The sequence below is a fragment of the Schistocerca cancellata genome, chromosome 5 (genome assembly GCF_023864275.1).
Source record: "Schistocerca cancellata isolate TAMUIC-IGC-003103 chromosome 5, iqSchCanc2.1, whole genome shotgun sequence".
NCBI lineage: Eukaryota > Metazoa > Arthropoda > Insecta > Orthoptera > Acrididae > Schistocerca > Schistocerca cancellata.
The window spans coordinates 104082675-104104917 of NC_064630.1; the positions used below are offsets into that span (position 1 = coordinate 104082675).

At 37.1% G+C, this 22243-nt stretch overlaps 1 protein-coding gene across 2 annotated transcripts in view; it reads left to right on the forward strand.

The window, feature by feature from the left end:
- The first annotated feature begins 5705 nt into the window (after positions 1-5705).
- The window catches only part of LOC126187600 (ribosomal protein S6 kinase delta-1), a 191245-nt gene continuing 174707 nt past the window's right edge, over positions 5706-22243 (forward strand). For both annotated transcript variants that reach the window (XM_049928787.1, XM_049928788.1), the window contains exons 1-3: positions 5706-5973; positions 19080-19237; positions 19314-19425. In XM_049928787.1, coding sequence (XP_049784744.1) covers positions 5878-5973; positions 19080-19237; positions 19314-19425 — 366 coding nt within the window. In that variant the 5' untranslated portion in view covers positions 5706-5877. The remainder of the gene's footprint in view (positions 5974-19079; positions 19238-19313; positions 19426-22243) is intronic.

Here is a 22243-nt window from a genome sequence, read left to right on the forward strand (position 1 = left end):
CAAAAAATCCCAACGGGTGAATTCTGGTTACTCAGAGCATTTAATATTTCATCAGTGAAAGTATATATATAGCATTTTCCGCTGAAAAACCTTTCTGGAAACCAAACTGACATTTTGTTAAAACTTTATTTTTACAAAGGTGTAAAACTACTGTACAATACATTACTTCTTCAAGAATTTTGGATAAGGCAGTCAGAAGAGAGATTGGGCGGTAGTTGTTGACATCAGACGTATCCTCTTTTTTATGCAGTGTGTTAACAATGGCATACTTCAGTTTATCTGTGAAAATACCCTTCTTCAGAGAGCTATTACATATGTGACTAAGAATCCCACTTCTCTCTTGGGAACAAGCTTTTATTATCCTGCTGGAAATGCCATCAATTCCATGTGAGCTTTTATTCTTGAGAGAGTTTATTATGTTCCTAATTTCAGAAGGTGGTAGTTCTGTTCTGTTCGGTATCGCCGCAATCGATTGAAATATAAAAGAAAAAATATGACTTTTTCTTATTTCATCATGTTTAGATACGTTAAAACAATTGGGATTGGAAGTATTCCAGATCTATTTAGAGCAATTAATTTACAACGTTCTTCACTGTTTTAACTACCTCCACTACATATCATTGGTTCATCACGATAAAGTTATTTAAAATTTTTAGGAACATTTATTTTGCAGTGAGCAACAAAGTGGTCTTAAACATAACCTGAAGATGTCTTTGTTTTTTCCAATCAACAGTTGAATCCTTTGAGTGAAGCACTTCACAAGTGCTAGTTTTGGAAATGCATTTCATTCATGGCTAAAATCAACCATTTCTTTTAGTTGTAAGTGGGCATATGAGGAGTATTGTAATCTCTTCTTTTAGCATGACAAACGCCATCTGACAACAGCCTTTAACCAGTTATTTCATAACAGGATCAGATCAAAAAGTAGCTGGTGTGTCAAAGATGTTATTGGAAATACAGATTAATTATTCTAAAATTCAGAAAGTGTGTTAAAAATTACAAGTTTTATTACATAGTACTAAACTTTATCTGGTAACTGTTAACACTCTCATAAGCTTGTTTGGCCCATGCACCAGACTACAATAAAAAAGTGGCACAACAGTTACGAAGATGATAACTCTATTACAGCAATTTCAATACCCTATTTTTCGTACCATCCCATAGTGCAACACTCTACCACTGATGCTTTATCGTACTTCCCAATGGGCAACAAGAATAAACACGGGATTCAAAAAGTATCAGAGACAATTACATGGGGCTGGTAAAATGCCTGTCTCATCTCTTTCTTCCCACTGTAATTTAGTTGAATCTCCTGGTAGAGGCAATGCATGAGCAAGTTTCATTCATCATTAATAAAGGGATAAAATTCCACTTGCTGACTAGATGGACACTTTTGTCCTGGAACTGGCCCATGCCTAAGTCGAGGTAGTTACACAGAAGGAAACGCTTCTCTTCTCAAGGGTGGAGACACGAAACAAGTTCTGCCTCCATGAACCCTGTGACAAGAAGATGCAAAAATGCCCAGCCCACGGGGTGTAAAAGTGGTTCTTTTACTGTACTCATTTTGCTTCACTCTCGAACACTCTGGAGAGACGCTGTAAGACCATTTAGTATAAACAAGATGTTTGGGGGACCTCAGCTGTTCAGTATAACATGTCAATTTAAAACATCTTCAGCTATCTAAATTTCTAGTTTTATTTTATTTGTGCAAATCAATTTTAGCGTTACATTACGCCTTCTTTTTTTACTGTTGAGAGATGTAGTCCAGAAACAAATACTTTCGCTCCAAGAGGTCATCATCCAGTGCCAAGGTGTCGTGAGCCGCCCAAAGGAATGACGTTTCTTCAAGGCAGTCACAAATTTGAGAATTGTTTGCGTAGTGCTACATCGGAACAAACCAGTGCTGCTGTGCTCGTTGCAGGCTAGAGTCTCTGTCATTGTAAAAAAACTTCCAAGTGAATGGCTTTCAATAGCTAAGTGTGAGACATAACTCTTGCTGAGCCGAAACTGTTCTTTCATGTCAAGATAGAGTCATTTACTGGTGGCGCCGCAAAGTCAGGAGCATGGCCAGATATGCAATCCTTTCCATTACTGCCGATGCCAATAAACAATGAAATGTTAAAGCTTTCTGAATACCAGAATATCACAACATTCTGAAGCCATCACAGTTGTTAAAAACAATTTTGTCTCTCTCACTCTGTCTCTCTCTCTCTCTTCTTCGTTGTGTAGGAGTATTAACTGGAACTTTTTTCCTCAAAATTTAGCTGTGTGGGACTAAAAATCCCAATCTCTATATGTAATTCGTTGACCACAATTTAGCAGTTTTGATTGGCTGAGGAAGTTACTAGTGGGGCTGCCTTTTTGTGAACTGCCCAGGACAATAGAGGAGCGAAATTGATAGTATCTCTGATAGAAGTTTCTACAGAGAGAAGACTTCCAACACCTTGGGTATTAGATTGTGGCAGACTCAGATGTTTACTCTCTTGTGCTAGATTCTGACAAGAGTAGACTTTGCCCCCAGCACAAGTTCTTTAATAGACGCAGACTTTGCTTTCAGACCCCTGAAGGCATATCTTCATAGAAGTGTTACTTTGCCCTGTGATCGATATAGAGTCAGGAAATGGAACATTAATTCGAGTACATGTTTGAAATGACATGAGGGATTTCATGGGGACACGTGATTCGTTGTGGTACCTTGATAACGTTTGTCTTCCAAGTTTTTAACTTCCGATTGAATTTTCCCTAGTGCATTGTTGTGCACACATTTCTTGGTGAATCTGCGCATATGATGCCCAATTCGTAACAATCAACCCACTGCATGATTAAGTACTATTACTATACAGAATGTTCAGTGCGATTGTTTCTGTCCCCTCGCCAATGGATGGTTTCAGAAAGATTTTTAGGATGACGATTTTCCTTTCTGTTTCCTCAGTTCCGTGTGGCCCACTTAGCAATGCTTAAAGTGTAATTAAGTAATTTCCCCTTGTGCTTATTGTTGTTTTCTTCTCTCTCTATCTTATTCCATATGTCAATATCTTTGTTTCCTTATCACTTGTATGCTCACAAGAGCAAATAAACTAGGAAGCCTGGATTTATTGTGTATTTTTGTACTTACACAATCCTTATGCCTTTTCTTATTTAAATGCTTTTGCAAGATAGGCATCCATGCTATATTTGTGAGGGCTATTTTCTGTTATTCATTGTGAAACATTGTTTTTATATTACACTTAATAACTGCAGGGGAGTGTACTGCTTCTCAGAAATCCACATGGGATCAGTCACCACACTGGATAGTTGAAATCAAGGCTCAGCATTCGGCTTCTTGCAGAGTGGCTTGAGGGCCTTTATACATAGGTCTGTCTTCTCTACAGTCAATTTTATTGCAGCAGCACTGCCTCAGTGCCCAGTGACGTGTACTCCTGCTGCCTACTGAATTGGCAGATGAAATAATGCTCATCCCAGACTCCCTCCACCTGCAGATGTTGCAGCTGCATCATGCCAATCTGGGGAACACGTATGGAGGAAAAATTTAGTTTGGCATTGCCCTTATTTGGGAACTGACAAAGAAATTAACACTTTGGGCTAGATTCACACACACTGTGTGCAGAACCAGTCATCTACACTGTGACACAACTCACTGCTGGCAGTCCCACATCACTCATATGAGCACTTTCAGACTGGCTATGCAGGTACTTTCTTGAACTCCATATGGCTCCTGGTGAAGGATGTGTAATCTGGTTTTCCATATATGACAAGCATGGCGACCACCACAATTGCAGGCATCAGGAGAGTGTTTGCGACCACTTTTAAATGTAGAAGTTGTCCCTGATATCACCTTTTCAAATAATAGTTCCCAGACATGTCCATTAAGGTTGCACTTCTTTGCTGCAGATGTGGACCGAACACCTAACAATGACATCTTTGCACCCAATGTTAAGCTTGAAGATTGAGTGCTTTGTTATGAATTTAAGTCACAGATGCAAAAGCCATTGCAGATGGAAATGAAGGGTGATCACTTCACCTTCAACTCCAATCCTGTCAACAGGCGCTGCACAACTGAAATTTCCCATGGCAGTTGTCATTCCTCCATGCAGCTCCCGTTTCCAACGATGATGAAAAGACCCTTTTTTTGAGATGGAGATCAATATGGGCACAGATATTCGAACGCAGTCCTGGGTAAACACTAGACACATTCACAGCTCACCAACAACACTCGATGTTCTTTGTCACGGCCAAAAGCGGGACCCTAGTTTGCCTCAGCAAAAAGATGAGTCTGTGAGCATCAGAGGACACATAGATGCCATGCCCAGCACTATTTCAGTACCGCAATTGATCTGCACACCATATTGCTTTGCCACTGGCTCCACTATAGCACCAGTATAAACTGTGCTTTCAACACCAGTGCCCAGCAGTGCCACCCCTTCGACTATTACTTCCAGATAATGAATGGCTACCACATTAGGTGTGGAATCTGATGGAGATGGAGCCTCTGCCTTAGCCCTGCCAGCACTCTTGACATTTACTGTAGGAGCTTATCATGAACTATTAGAACTAATCAAGGCAAATGACCAAGCTAGCTGGCATAGCAAAAAAGTCTGAAAATATGTTTGTTCTCTAGTAAAGAATCTGTTATAATATGATCTGCCAAGATTTGAAATATAGCTAAAAGTTTCTACTTTGTGTATTATAGGGGGGAAAGTAAAGGAAATTTAAGCTATAATACAAAATTACGAGTATTGGTCGCATCTCGAATGACTAACAGTAGTAACAGGCTACACTTCTGTGTATATCAAGATATTAAAGGACCCAAGCTTTCATTCAGAACACTACAAACCCACACTACAAAGTTTGTTCAGTGCCACGGTGAAGGAAAAATCAGAAATCATTATTAATCGTCACTTGTCTTCTGAACTGATATGATGTGAAGACTACAAGAAGTGCAAATTTGTCTGTTATCCAGTGGTTGTGTCAAACTCAGCTTAGTGGCTTTCAGTAGATGTGACAGCGCTGATTATATTGATTAGAGGTTACTACTTGAAGTCTATTTTTGTTTTTTAAGATTTCTGTTGTTTCTGTTGGTTGTTATGCCCAAATATCAGAATTTAACTTTTCTGAGTCCCCATGCTGATAACTTCTTCTGTTCCGAACGATATATGCATAGTGTCTGAATTAAACACTACCGGTATCCTGGAGTGCGGTAAGAATATTTACTTTTATTATTGTGTACTAATTGTAGGACAAATTTGTACAGTATAAGGCTGTATATTACGTTTACATGCGACACATCTTCCGAAAGACGAAAACTGAATTTTTAAAACCGCTTTTCGCTCTCGTGTTTACATGTGGTCTGAAGTGGGTTTGCTAGCACAGTTAAATACGGCGTCTGGAAAACAGCAGATCAACATAATTTCGCTTCACTTACATGTTACAGATAGACAGCTTCTTGTTCAGTCTAATGTTTCTGCTTCTCGTTGACTTCACAATAAGTCCATATTAACCGAATATTCTGAAAACAAGATGTAACTGGACAATCCAAGCCAGTTGCCTTGGCAACCCAGAAGCGACACTGAGAATTCGGTTTACGTAATCCGGTCTTGGGAGCCCCATGTACACGGGGTTGCTATGGTTTCGTGTTAAAAAAGGTCAGAGAGGTTTGTTCATTGCTGGGATACCAAAGATAACATTTTGCGCATGTGACGTTTTGTTTTGACGCAAGGTGTCAAGTATTGAAGGGTTTAGGTGCGGCATGTAAACAGAGTAGACTGTGTTGTGCCTGTGTTGTTATGTAATATTTATGAAAATGATTACATAGTTCTCAAGAAGAGATACACAAGCAATTGATGACTGTTGATTCATGGATTGAAGAACGCGACGATAATGACACCAAGTCATGATAACTGGATCAGAAAATTTATTGTATCTGATCCGAGAAAACATAAAAAAGGTTTCACCGTTTACAAAGTAACGTCAATAGTAAGTATGCATATTATTATTCCAATTACCATCGATTCAAATTGTTGTCTGAGAGTCCTTCAGAAATTTGATTAATGTCTGCAGCCACTATTCCGATGAGTTCAGAAGCATATTTAATCTACCTCTGCTAATTAGTTTCAGGAAATATTAACTGACTGATGTCGCTCATCACATGTACAATGCTGCTGGCACATACAACGCTAGTATACTGTACAAAGACAGTGTATCATAATTTTTTAACGACATACCTGTTGGCCTGATATGAAAAGGATCAAACTAGTGGGAGTACAGTTAGTGTCGGTTTAGACGTTCAAAAATTGTAAGGTGTAAAGCGAGTCGAAAGTTCCCGTTACATAAATTATTTAGGTATCAAATCTGTATCGGTAACTCCCAAGTTAATGTTATTGATGTAAATTTTAAAGACTCATTTGTTTATAATTATCCAGAGTCGAATTCTGGATTTCGGACTGGGGGAAGAGGGCCTGAGTTCAGAAATTATGTATCAAATTAGCTACAGTAAGCGAAGTTCTTTTCTTAATCTATTTCAATACAAACGACAATAATGAGAACATTTCTGAGGCTGTTAAGTTTCAAGGCATTGTCAAATAGATTTTTTTTTAACAGCCCAATAGCCCAAGCCCACCCCTTCCTGAAATCACCGATACCATTACGATTAACATCATAGCCATAAATTTTTGTGTCAGATTTAAGAGCAGTTAAATGCAATTAATTAGCTATTTCCAGTTCTTCATTTATGTTCATTGTTCACACAACTTAAGCATGGTATAAAGTTTTTATCATGTGCAAAATTACGCAAATAATTCTTTAGTTGATAATTTTCCTGCTATTTCACTTCTTTTTCTGAGTAGTCATATATACTGACATCGCTGATATTTACACCACGGCGCTCTTTTGGGCCACTGGCTGGATTTGTATATCCTTTTTAGGAGACAACCATTCTCAACACATTTTTCTTAACAGTTCATCTCATCATTATCTTCTGTGGCTTCTCTTTATATTTTTATAATGTTACTGGTTTTATGGCCTTCAGTGGTATCTTGGACCCTTTCTCTTCAGCATTTATCATATATTCTGTTTCCACTTTCACACATTGCAGTCTGTTCTTAACTAATTCTTTTATCTAATCATCCATATTTGAAGAGCCTTTTCAAGTGTTCAAAAATAAGAACAACTGTGCTTGTAAAATTTATATGATGCAGTTCTTTAAGGGAGCAAATAGTTATATTGAAACTTGTCCAGATTTATAGCATTGAACTTTCTTACAATATATTTTACCTGAAAACTTATGCAGATTGTTATGGAGTCACTTGAAAATTGCCACGCAGCCAAAATAGCACAACTATTGCTATCATCACCAAATAAAATGTAGCTAATGATTGTTAGTGTGGCAAATCTTTGTCATCCAAAACTTTTGCTTTGTCTGTGGACCACACTGCAATTAAAATGCCATGTTGATTGTCTTCCCGTCAGATGATGATTGACAACATGATACAAGGCTATTTCCTGTTGACACTTCTTGTTTCTGGTTAGATATATATGACTTTTGAACCATGTCACAGAAGTTACATTGATGCAATGAAATTCTGATTAACTTATAATGATGTTGTTGTTTAAAGTGTCAAACAGCCTACTTTATAAGGATTGCGTTAGTAAGGAAGGAACTCAAATTTGTTGTTTTCTCCAAAAAAAATTTCTGCTCAGAGAAAAAAAAAAAGTAAAATGCTGCATTTCTGGAACAGTTCTAGATATTTTGTTGTTTTTTTTTTTTTTTGTAAGTTAATTGCTACATGATTACAAAGAATTCCTCCACTTGGACTTACCTGTAAAAGTTCTTTTACTGTATCATTCTGAACATTTTTTTTTAAATTTCTGGAGAAAATTTTTATTTTAAGAATGGCTATCCATAAAATTTTGATTTTTTTTTTCTGTTGATTAGTACCATATAGTTCTACATTCCTTGAAAAGGAGAGCTTCCACTTTTAGGTTGAACAGGTTTTATAAACAATTGAAATTTTTGCCGTACCTAAAACCTGTTATATTACCACGTAATATCACATAACAGGCCCATAAAAATCAAAATGTAGCTTTATTTAACATAATTTTAGTTTTAAAAGATGAGTAAGGGACTCCTTTTTCAAGTATTTTAAATGGTTTCAAAATGTATGTGAAAGGTCCAGGTACTTAAAAGGTTTCAATTTATACAACTTCTGTGCACTCTGTTTTGTATTTAAATTAGCCAGTCAATGAACTAAAAATGTGTTCCACTGCTTCAATATCTTTCTTTGATATAGAGTGATGCCTTCCTGTTGAACCAATAGGAACTGGAGCACTTACAATCTTCAAAACATTGTAAACTGGAAGTGAGCATTGATAGCGCTGTTGCTGTCCTTCAGCAAGAAATCTATATCCAGCATCTGGTCCATGTGGTAGCATAAAGTTCACTACAATTTTGTTTAACTCATAACTGGTGTCTATAACCTCCGCAATCCCTCAGTCACAAAGTCATACACACATACCACAAACATCGCCCTTCTCAGGTTTTTGTTTTGAATATTATCCTGCTGTTTCTGAGCTGTTGGCTGAATGAACGAAATTTCTTCTTTCTTGCTCTTTAAAGTGCATGCAATATGAGTTTTCCCATCACTTTGAATCTAAAAATGTGTCTTCTGAATTCCTTTCACAGGAATAGTTTGTTAGACCATTCTTCTTTTTTCTGCTCACAGAATTCTTCGATTTCCTCTTTGGACAAAAGAATGAGGGTAGCATGGTGCTTCAGCAGTCCTCCTACACCATCACAAGGCCCCTTCCATTGACCAGTAGCACTGTATACCCAGTCAGTTGGCACAAGCAACTTACTCAATTCAAACAGTTGGTAATGATTTTTAAAATGACTAGGAGCACCATCAGAAATAATGATGATCTTCTCTGCCCCTGTTTGCAGTTGAAGAATTTTGCGCATTGCAAAGCATGTCCTGTGTCATCACTTATAACTGTAACACTTGTGGTCTTGTTTTGAAAATATGTCACTCTTGTAAAAATTGAAACCTGGGCATTGCTCCAATGATTCCCTTGTACTTCTTGTGAGAGAATTACTGACCAGTTGTCAGCAAAATCACAGTGAAACACTAAACATAGTTTTTCAGCCTGTACACACCCTTTTACTTCTGCAATGTTTTGTTGTTGCAATTTCAGATGCTAGTGTGTTACTGCTTTCATTGACCATTTACCAAGTTCATCAGTTAAACTGTCAAATGTAACAGTTTTCTTAATTAGCTTATTTTACTCCCATGTCGTATATGTAATTTCTGCAGAGATATCTGCTACGTCTTCCAGACAAGTGTCTGTAAAGGCAGTCCTCCCTTTCCAGGGCAGTCACCACATTCTTGAAGCTAACAACTCTCTCGCTTTATGTCACAGACTACTAATGACTTCACACTTCCAACAGATGTGTCATACGTCATGTGCTCCAGTAAGTTCTTCAAAGTTACCAAACAAAGTTCAAAATTCGTGCATTACAAACATAAACAGACACTGTAGATGGGTGTGGAATTACCCACTTAGGTCGTAGTGCATAAAATTATGATCTTCCAATATGTGAAGTTGTATAGTTGCTCTTATAAACTGCAAAAGTTTCTTTAATACTGCGAGTCATGAACCTCTTCACTTTCATAACTTTTTGACCTTCAACTGTTAGAGTTCTAGTGTCTTTTTTGTTGGCACTCTCGCGAGAACAGTCCCATTTATCTTCCAGATAAAATGCCTGCACTATTTGAACTTGAGCTATTTCTACAGGATGACCATAATAGGTATCTGGTCTTCCAAAGACTCCTTTTACAGATCTCACATTTCCTGATTTGTCTACCATGTACTTTGATACTGATGGAACGTGGTTCAGAATTGTCTTCTTTGAAAATGTCCCTTGAATAATAGTTAAAACTTGCACAATATTCAACAACTGAATTGATATTCGTGAAAAATTCCTGGCAAGAGGGGCAAGGGTGCTTTGGTTCATTTTCTTCTGAAGATGGAATTTCTTCTTTGAAGAGTGTGGTCTGTTTTGCTGTAGTGTATTCATCCATAGCTTTAGTAATTTCTCTGCACTTTCTTGATGCATAGAGCTTATGACTCAACTTCACTGATAACAGTTTTTTAACAGGACTGACAGTACTTGATCGATTCAGGGTATTTAATTCTTCCTCTATTGATGCAAAATCTGCGTCATCTCCACCACGGGAGGCTTCACCTTGTTCAGATACTATCATTGTAGTTATTTTGACAAAACATTTAGAACACAAAAATTCGTCACTGGAAACATTTTCACTTCGAAACAGAGTCTTCTAATGAGAACATGTATTCCCAACCTGAACGAAGTCTGCTTTTTGATTGTCATATATATCGCTCTTTTATGGATATGCAAATAGTCAGCACACTTCACTGTCCTGTGGCACCAGTCAGAAGACGTTTCAAACAGTCCTTTTCACAAAACACACTGCAACTCTGTCAACTGGTAAATTCCTCATCAAACCACAGAACTTGCTGGATGGTCTCAGATTTCTTAGAAGCCTCTTCAGTAAACAAATTAGCATTGAACAACTACAGTACAGAAACGTGCAATGAACAACCACAACAAAGAAACTGACAAGAAACTACAACAGAGTGTAAGAAATAACTGCAACAAAGACAATAGATATAAACAATGTAACAAACAAATTAGTAAGAAATAACTTCAGTGAAGACATACATTACCCTTGAAAGTTAAAAAAATGATTTTTTAAAAATAAAACCTGTCCAGCTTAAAAGTGGAAGCTTCCCTTTTCAGGGAATATACAACTACTTGGTGCCAATCAACAGAAAAAAAAATCAAAATTGTATGGATCAGCATTTTTGACAAAAAAAATTTTCTCTATAAATTATAAAAAAAATGTTCAGAATGCTATAGTAAAAGAACTTTGACAGATAAGTCCAAATGGAGGATTTCTTTGTAATCAGAATGCAATTATATTTCAAATAAAAAAGACCCAACAAAAATCTAGAACTGTTCCAGAGATACAGAATTTTAAAATTTTTTTCCGAAATTTGCACCTTCAGAATGGTGTTCGCAGTGTCATCTTTGGAGGCCTATATCTCGTGACAGGAATTCGTTTTGGAGGGGGGGGGGGGACTTACTCCTAAATTTTAACATATGCTGAATTCTATAACATCTGTAACACCTGAGACTATGAAGGTAACCCCCCTGCCTGAAGTAATGTGGATTATGCCGGAATGTTACGTGTTATATATGAAATGAAAGTGAAAGCATGGAATTGTTTATGCCTGTAATCAGTTTTTTATTTAGGTTTACAAAATTTAGTTTGAAACTAGCGATACTTTGATTGCTCTTGGTATGGCAAACTTGCACAGTTGGTATATTGTAGTTTAAGCTTCAGCTGTTAAGAGATCAGCTTATTTTTCCCTCCTTTTTATTGCTGGCATTGTTAGACAGGAAATAAAGTATTTGGATATTAATTTGAAAAGTGAGACAGTTTTCTTACTCTGTTTTTCTATTGCATGATGTGTTTTGTTCAGACCATAGCAAAACACAACAAATAGTTTTATTATGAAGCCATTATTGATCACAAAGTTTCCCAAGTCTAAATTTTCGTAATTAATACCTAACCAAACTGGATTATAGGAAGAACATTTGTGAGCCTTTTGTTATTTATAAATTAAGACCTTCCAAAATTTTATTACTACCGTAATACAACAAGAAACAATGACTAATAATCCACAACAATTATTTTTCGATTATTATGTTTGGTGTCTTCTTTGCTAAAATCAAATACATCACAATTCATTTTAATAGTATTGGCAATAAATATTAATAAAATAATAATCTTCTAATATTTAAAGATAAGTTCATTGTCTTGTGTGGCTGCGTACTGAAGGCTACTGAAACAAGATCCTGGGAGGCTTCAAGAGTATGTAAAGAAGGAAAAACAGAGAAATGCCAAAAGAAGAGAGCACCAGATAATTAATCGTGAAAAGAACGCCGTAGGAAGCAAACAGTCAAAGGAAAAAGGGAAAGAAAGAAACACTCTCAGATTAAAATCAATGATAATGAATCTCCTAGCAAAGCTTACTGACATCCACAATCATTAGGCAAAGCAGTGACAAAAGTTGAGAGAGCTTTACCTAAAAGCCTTGATATATGATGCCAGATGCAAAGAAACTTTTAAAGAAAAAAATAAATATGATCACAAGTTGCAAAGAAAAAGACGAGAAAATGATAAATTTCTATCAAAGTCATCTATTAGTCAATATATCTAAAAACAAAGATGATGTAACTTACCAAACGAAAGTGTTGGTATGTTGATAGACACACATACACAAAATTCAAGCTTTCGCAACCCACGGTTGCCTTTACATATGTCTGCTTGTGTCTTTATATGTGCGGATGGATATGTGTGTGTATGCGAGTGTATACCTGTCCTTTTTTCCCCCTAAGGTAAGTCTTTCTGCTCCCGGGATTGGAATGACTCCTTACCCTCTCCCTTAAAACCCACATCCTTTTGTCTTTCCCTCTCCTTCCCTCTTTCCTGATGAAGCAACCGTGGGTTGCGAAAGCTTGAATTTTGTGTGTGTGTTTGTGTGTCTATCAACATACCAACTCTTTCATTTGGTAAGTTACATCATCTTTGTTTTTAGATATATTTTTCCCACGTGGAATGTGTCCCTCTATTATATTCATCTATTAGTCATCGAGAACCGGGAAAACATGCCATATGTTCAGTCAAGATTACAGTTACTGGCCTGCATCCATGCCTTGTGCCTATTTCAGAAGCACACACTACTTCTATTTAAGAAAACCTTAGAGATAAAGTAAAGAAATACAAATTCTTCTCATTACAGCCTAAGCACGTTTTGCCACAGTAACAAATGGCTCACAGTGTCTGTGTTTGTAAATATTATGTGAACTGCAGTTTTTGCTTTTTATCATTTCTGGTGCATTAACAGAAGAAATAAATATTCCAAGAAGCTGCAATGAACTTGTCTGCATTGTTATGCGGGAAGTAAAGATTGTATTAATGATCATTGTGAGTATTGTGATGCAGGTGCATTTCAAACAATTTTTGAAGAAAGCGAATTGGAAAAGTCTACAACTTTATGCCAATGGGAAGAAAATCACACAGGTTATCTTGCTGTCACTCAAAAGTGAGGCAGCTAGTGCTAGAAGTCTCGGGGGACTAACTTTCTTTAAAACTCATGTTTTCATCAAAAAGTCCCAAGCTTGAAACTTTGAAAAAAATAAATTAAATTTGATAAATAATGAAGTAGTTTTTGCAAGTAGGCTTTGCAGAAAATTATTCACTGATTTCTCAAGATGAGATCCAGACTGCTCACTGGTCCCACGACTAACTTACTGTTTTCACTTCAGTTGATTGAATAACAGCATAAGAAGTTCTGCTGTAGCTGGTGATTTGGAACATGGTAAATTAGCAGTTTGGGTGTATCTACATGTAATTCTTTCTTCCCTTTTTTTTGGTCTTGAAAAAGTGAAAACTTTTTTTTCAATGGAGCAACTGCTCAATTTAAGAGCAGATGTACTTTATCCAGGTTGTTATTTCTTTTAGAAGATTTTGGCATCTCAGGAGAATGGGTCTTTCTTGCTTCCAGCCATGGGAAAAGGGCTGTTGATGGTGCTGGAGGAAACGTTAAGTTCAGTGTGTAGTTGGCTGTAAAAAGTTGAAAATTTACTGTCAGTTCCCTTCAAAGTTTTTCTTAAATATGCTCAGGAAGTGCTTAAAAGTATAGAACTGATCATGGTGTACAGTGATACTATGAGGTATTGTAAGGAAGACCTAAAGAAAAGATGGGAACAGATTTGATCAGTTCCACATTCACAGTGAGCACATTATATTAAATGCAATAGTGAAAAAGGTTGTTTAAGTGTAAGTCAGATCAGTGACTCAAATTTTAGTGAAAAGATCAGAATATTACCACTAGCCAATGATGAAATTGCACATACGGAGGTCAATACTACCCGACAGAATATAAAACATGGATATGTTGTGCTTGTTCATCCTGATACAATTTTTAAAAATGTGAAAGAATTAGATTATGATACACTTGTACTAGAAAAAAACTGGGTAGGAGTGTCATCTATGATGCATGTATCCAAGTGGGAAAATGAAGATTTGGCCAGATCCCACAGCTGAATCTCTTGAGCCTGAGCCTGAGTTTTGTTTAATCGTGGATTTGCTATGTCAAGTATTTAACATCTGAAAATGTTTAATTGGGAAAAAATAATGTTCAACTTTTAATACCATAAATAAAGTATGGTATTAATTATGTTTTTCTAAAGCAAAACTAACAGGATTTACATATGTAGATTTCAGTGTGGTCCAAAGCGTAATACTGTCCTGTCCCAACTTTAAAGGATATTAAAACAAAATATTTTAAATATAAAGAATGAAAATATGTTTCAACTACTGAGGTGTAATCTTTATCTACAAACAACCATTTCAAAAATGTAATTGTCAATAAACTATTCACAATTTACAGAATTCTCACTTTTTATTTTCCTCTGAGTCCCAGCTGTAACATATGTTTATTATTATTTTTTAACTATTTAATTTTAATAGAAATCGTTGGAAAATTGTATGGGAGAGAAGTGCTTTTGGATACTACAAATCATGCAATTTAATATTTATAAACCTGATAATTACATAAAGATGTAAGTGAAATGCTCTCTACCTTCAAAGCAGGCCTCATCTATAAGTAAATTACTTGTAAATCTATCTTGTCATATCACAGTTTCCTGGGGAAAAAAAGGAACATAAATGGATTCACTTGTTTGTAGATGACAAATTTAGAAAAATTATTCTTGTATCATTTGATGTTGAACAAAATTTATGTTTCCAGAATGAGATTTTCACTCTGCAGCAGAGTGTGTGCTGATATGAAACTTCCTGGCAGATTAAAACTGTGTGCCCGACTGAGACTCGAACTCGGGACCTTTGCCTTTCGCGTGCAAGTTCTGTACCATCTGAGCTACCGAAGCACGACTCATGCCCGGTACTCACAGCTTTACTTCTGCCAGTATCTCGTCTCCTACCTTCCAAACTTTACAGAAGCTCTTCTGCGAACCTTGCAGAACTAGCACTCCCGAAAGAAAGGATACAGCGGAGTGCTAGTTCTGCAACTATTTAATTTTAATAGAAATCGTTGGAAAATTGTATGGGAGAGAAGTGCTTTTGGATACTACAAATCATGCAATTTAATATTTATAAACCTGATAATTACATAAAGATGTAAGTGAAATGCTCTCTACCTTCAAAGCAGGCCTCATCTATAAGTAAATTACTTGTAAATCTATCTTGTCATATCACAGTTTCCTGGGGAAAAAAAGGAACATAAATGGATTCACTTGTTTGTAGATGACAAATTTAGAAAAATTATTCTTGTATCATTTGATGTTGAACAAAATTTATGTTTCCAGAATGAGATTTTCACTCTGCAGCAGAGTGTGTGCTGATATGAAACTTCCTGGCAGATTAAAACTGTGTGCCCGACTGAGACTCGAACTCGGGACCTTTGCCTTTCGCGTGCAAGTTCTGTACCATCTGAGCTACCGAAGCACGACTCATGCCCGGTACTCACAGCTTTACTTCTGCCAGTATCTCGTCTCCTACCTTCCAAACTTTACAGAAGCTCTTCTGCGAACCTTGCAGAACTAGCACTCCCGAAAGAAAGGATACAGCGGAGTGCTAGTTCTGCAAGGTTCGCAGGAGAGCTTCTGTAAAGTTTGGAAGGTAGGAGACGAGATACTGGCAGAAGTAAAGCTGTGAGTACTGGGCGTGAGTCGTGCTTCGGTAGCTCAGATGGTAGAGCACTTGCCCGCGAAAGGCAAAGGTCCCGAGTTCGAGTCTCGGTCGGGCACACAGTTTTAATCTGCTAGGAAGTTTCATATCAGCGCACACTCCGCTGCAGAGTGAAAATCTCATTCTGGAAACATCCCCCAGGCTGTGGCTAAGCCATGTCTCCGCTCTATCCTTTCTTTCGGGAGTGCTAGTTCTGCAAGGTTCACAGGAGAGCTTTTGTAAAGTTTGGAAGGTAGGAGACGAGATACTGGCAGAAGTAAAGCTGTGAGTACCGGGCGTGAGTCGTGCTTCGGTAGCTCAGATGGTAGAACACTTGCCCGCGAAAGGCAAAGGTCCCGAGTTCGAGTCTCGGTCAGGCACACAGTTTTAATCTGCCAGGAAGTTTCAAAATTTATGTTATTGTTATTATTATTATTATTATTATTATTAAACAGTGGAAAACCCAGGATGGAACAATAACATTATGAAAAGGATAGATTGCTGCTCACCATGTAGTGGAGATACTGAGTAAGAGAGAGGCACAACAAAAGACGCTAAACAAATAAGCTTTTGGCGAAATGTCTTCCTTCTGCATTAGGCAACATAACAAACACATATTCACACAAACACAACTCTCACACACATGACCTCTGTCTGGCTGCTGAGGCAAGACTGAGACAGCTGTCGTGTGTGAGAGTTGCGTTTGCATGAACATGTGTGTGTGTGTGTGTGTGTGTGTGTGTGTGTGTGTGGGTTTTGTCTAAATTTTGCAGAAGGCCTTTTGGCCAAAAGCTTACCTTGTGATATTTTTATTATTAAAACAACTTAAAATTTCACAATGTTCTGAACAAGGATATGTACATTGCATTTCTCTTTGTAAATAATGCACCAGATGTTAACAGTAAAGAAACCAATTTCTTTGGATTATGACTGCAAAAAGAAACACATTCAGTACCTTTATGAAAAACTGGGCAAGACCTCCTATCTTCTTTTTGCTCACTAAAATCCTAGTGTTGTTAAGAGAGAATACCAAAGAATGCATTTCACACTGACTTTCACTCTCACCTTAAAATATGAGGTCACATTTTGGTAAAACTTAAGAACCTATCAGAACATCAAACTGCAAAAAAGAGCCATTAGAATCATTATGGATGCAAACCTTGAGATTAGGATAAAACATTGTTTACAATCTCTGTTATTTCTCCTTTGCCATATATCTTCATTTGAAACTTCTGTATTCTTTAAACCAAATAGATTTGAAAAAAATTGTGAAATCTGTGATCACTTTATTAGACACAATAAAACTTATGTACAAGTATTACATAAATCAACAGAGCCCTGTACCAAAACTATACTTCCCACATAGGATAAATTCTCAAAAACTAGAAAGCAAATACTGATATCAAAACCTTTTGTAAATTTTGCAACTCATATTTACACTGTCACTGCTTGTACTCATTTAAGAATATTTTAAAATATGGAGTACATTATTTTTAATTCACCTTCACTTGTATACAAATAAATCGACTTGTCGAGTGCCGTACACATAGCTGCTTTTCTATGTAATGGGACCAAGAAAAGTACAAAATAATTAACCTGCAAACAAACAAAACAATAGTTCTGTAATTTTTGGACTACCACTTGTACCTTCTTAGTATCAGTCTTGTTCATCTGTAAATACCGATTGTTTTGTACCACAACTGACAACAAAATACACACTAAGATTCTTTAAATTATTTTTTTTTTTTTTTTGTAAAGAACCACACCATAAAGGAATTATGTGGATGGGATGGAAGTTGGTAGACGTGATGTAGACGTACAGACAAACAAATGATTACAATTTCAGAAAAATTGGATGATTTATTCAAGAAAAAGAGCTCCACAAATTGAGCAAGTCAATAACACGATAATGCGCCTTTAGCCCTTATGCAAGCAATTATTCAGCTTGCCATACTTTTGATAGAGTTGTTGGATGTTCTAATGAGTGACATTGTGCCAAATTATGGACAGTTGGCATGTCAGATCATGAAAATACCATGATGGTAGGAAGGTGTTACCAATAATGCTCCTAACAAGCATGAAGACAAGTAGTAGAAGCTTGCGCTGTGTGTGTGGGCAGCCATTATCTTGCTGAAATGTAAGCACTGGAAGGCTTGCCATAAAGGGCAATAAAATGGAGCATAAAATATTGTCAGTGTACCACTGTGCTGTTAGAATTTCACAGATTACAACCAAAGGTGCCACAGATGACAACCAAAGGAGTTCTGCTACGAAATGAAATGATACCCCTGACTATCACTCCTGGCTGTTGGGCCATACGACAGGCAACGGTCAAGTTAGTATCCCACCACTGACCAGGGCATCTCCAGACACACCTTCCCTGGTTATCAGGGCTCTCATCACTGAAGGAATTTCTACTCCAGTCAATGAGATTCCAGGCTGAAGATTTGTCTGGAGATGCCCTGGACAACATTGGGATACTAATCTGATGTTGTTGCCATATGGCTCAGCAGCTAGAAATAATGATCTGGGAAGCCTTTTTTTCATGTCAGGACCCCTCTGCACATCATCTGTGGCACCCTTACAGCACAGCGGTACATTAACAGTATTCTATGCCTCATTTTGTTGGCCTTAATGGCAAGCCATTATGTGTTTACATTTCAGCAAGATAATGATGCCCACACATGGTGAGAGTTTCTACTGCTTGCCTTCATGCTTGCCAAACCGTACCTTGCCCAGTAAAACTCGTCATATCTCTCCCCAGCTGAGATCATTTAGAGCATTATGGGCAGGGCCCTCCAACCAGTTCAGGATTCTGACTATTTAACATGCCAATTGGACAGAATGTGGCATGACGTCTCTCAGGAGGATATCCAATAACACTATTGGTCAATGCCAAACCAAATAACTGCTTGCATAAGGGCCAGAGGTGGATCAAAGTGTTGTCTGTTATTTATGAAGCCCTTTCTCTTTAATAAATTGTCCAATTTTTCTGAATTTTGTTTGTCTGTACATGTACAGCATATCTACAGATTTCTGTCCAATTCAGATAATTCCTTCATGGCGCATCATCTCTCTCTCTCTCTCTCTCTCTCTCTCTCTCTCTCTCTCTCTCTCTCTTCTTAAAATGCTGTAAAAAGTATGTATTAAGGAAATTTAGATTGTTGAATATTTTATTCTTTCATTGGTATTTTGTTTAAATGTGTAAATAGTTTCTCATTTTATTTATTTATTTAAAAAAAATAGGTATATGCAGAGTCATCTCCTGAGGCATTGGCAAAGACAGTTGTATGGAAGAGATACAATGACTTCAAGAAACTTCATAACCAACTGCAGATAAAACATAAAAAGCTGTATCTGAAGGACACTTTTCCACCATTTGTGAAAGCAAAATTTTTTGGACGGTGTGTATTACTTTTTTCTCATTAAATCCGTCAGTTTAAATATTTTCACAGAAAGATTTTCAGTCTTTATTTACAGGTTTGAAGATGATGTCATTGAGGAAAGGAGGAAGTGTGCAGAGTCATTGTTGGAATTTGCATCTCAGCACTCTGCATTATATAAATGCAGTGCTTTTGTTAAATTTTTTGAGGTGAGCATTGTACTTTCATTTTTACAAATTATATTGCATGCAGTTACTCCATTTATAGACTTAATGGGACTAGTGTGCAACTTTTATGACACTAGTGCCAAAAGTTAAGATGACTGAGCCGGCCGCAGTGGTCTAGCGGTTCTGGTGCTGCAGTCCGGAACCGCGGGACTGCTACGGTCGCAGGTTCGAATCCTGCCTCGGGCATGGGTGTGTGTGATGTCCTTAGGTTAGTTAGGTTTAAGTAGTTCTAAGTTCTAGGGGACTTATGACCTAAGATGTTGAGTCCCATAGTGCTCAGAGCCATTTGAACCATTTTTAAGATGACTGAGTGAAGGGAAAATGAATGAGAAAAAAAGAAAGAAAAAGAAATGAGCAATCAATGTGAATGACAGTGTAGATTTCCTTCTACACAGAAATTGCACTGTCTGTGTAGGAAAATGGCAATTTCTGCACAGAATAGGCATTTGATTCGAAGATAACAAAAATCAGTGTGTTGCTCATATCACGTTCTGTGGATGTGCGTTTCATTTTGAGCACAGTAGGAATTTAACAACATATGAAACCAAAGATGTTCCTTTGATACTTTTTCACAAAGTCATGTTATGCTAACTTACTTTCTAAGGCATAATATTGTGTGGTAGCATTAACTGAAATATTGTTCAGTCTTCTACTGTGACAGTAGGAGAAAAAAAAAAAAAAAAAAAAAAATGTTGAATGTCGACTTGTAACCAATAGTTTGTCTAAGGTGATATTCATTATTTTTATTCTGATGGAAAGGAAGCGCAAAATAAAAGTTAATTTTTATCTCCCTGTCTCCTTTGTTGAACTTGTGCATACAGCACCAGTTCCACATTCAGGCACAAGCCAAGATCACTTAGCATACAGACGAAAGTTCATATTATTACTGTTCCCACTTGCCATACCTTATTGCTGTAAAACTATTATTTTATCATTATCATATAAGCACTTCATGGTCCTATGTATTTCTCAATTCTGGCGGCAGTTTGTATAGTAAATTGCATGTATTCACAATAAAAACTAGTTTTTAGTATTGTGGCTTCTTATTTCTACCTTGCAAAACATTGTTAACTGTAAGTAATCTCATTTTAATCTACCCACAAATCCCATTTGCACTGATTCTTTCATAACTAGTTTTCATTGATTCATAGACTCTGTGCATCTCCACAAACTTTCAACAGAGATACATTATGTGTTGCTGTACTTCAGTATGACACTTGTGAGAAACTACAGTATTGTACAATATGCTGTCTCCCTTGTGAGTTACAATGTCATCTTTTATTGAGACACTTATGAGCCCTTGGATGAGAGAGTTGCTGGATGTGATGCACTCCATGTGCAGCTTCATCACATGACTATTTAAATCAGAGGACACATCTGTTTGTGGTGCATCACTGTTGAAAGAGCCACAGTTTCCATTTAACCCCCCAGGGGACCTAATGACTCTGTTGTAGTGCAGGGACACATGCTGTTGTGGTGTGCCTTCTGTCCTCATGCTGCTGCAATTCATTTTTCTGTGATTTATTATTTGACTGTTATTTATTGTCAAATTTTTAATAGCTGTGATTGAGGAGCTAATCTCCAAGGTCATGGAACATGTCAGTACATGAAATTACAACATAAAAGTAATAACAGATAAAAATAAATGTTTATGAACCTGAAAAAAGTCAGTCCACAAATTTAAGTAAATGCCATCAACAATACAACAAGAACCAGCTTAATTTTTCAAGGAACTGGTTCAAATGGCTCTGAGCACTATGGGACTTAACAGCTGAGGTCAACAGTCCCCTAGAACTTAGAACTACTTAAACCTAACTAACCTAAGGACATCACACACAGCCATGCCTGAGGCAGGATTCGAACCTGCGACACCAGCGGTTACGCGGTTCCAGACTGAAGCGCCTAGAACCGCTCGGCTACACCGGCCGGCTTTTCAAGGAACTCCTTGAAAGAATAGAAGGCATGACCTATGAGGAAACTCTTTAGTTTTGATTTGAAAGTGTGTGGATTACTGCTAATACTTTTGAATTCAAGTGGTAGCTTTTTGAAAATGGATGCAGCAGTATACTGCACACCTTTCTGCACAAGAGTTACAGAAGTCCTTACAAATGCAGGTTTGTTTTCTGCCGAGTGTTAACTGAGTGAAAGCTGCTTATTCTTGGGAATAAGCTAATATTGTTAACAAGAATAAGGAATACATATATGTTGAGAGGACAATGTCAAAATAACCAGACTCGTGAACAGGGGTTGACAAGAGGTTCATGAACTTATACCACATATTGCCCAAACTGCCTGTCCTGAGCCAAAAATATCCTTTTAGAATGGGAAGAGTTACCCCAAAATATAATACCATACGACATAAGCGAATGAAAATCAGCAAAGTAGACTAATTTTCATGTCGAACGATCACTCACTTCAGATACCATTTGAATAGTAAAAATGGCAGCATTAAGTCTTTGAACAAGATCCTGAATGTGGCTTTTTACAGCAGCTTATTATCTAACACCTATAAATTTGAACTGTTCAGTTTCACTAATCCTATGCCCATTCTGTGAAATTAACATGTAAGGTTTTGTTGAATTGTGTGTTAGAAACTGTAAAAACTGAGTCTTACTGTGATTTAGCATGAGTTTATTTTCGACAAGCTATGAACTTAGGTCATGAACTGCACTATTTGAAATTGAGCCAATGTTGCACACAACATCCTTTACTACCAAGCTAGTGTCATCAGCAAACAGAAATATTTTAGTTACCCCGTAATACTAGAGGGCATATCATTTACATAGAAAAGGAACAGGAG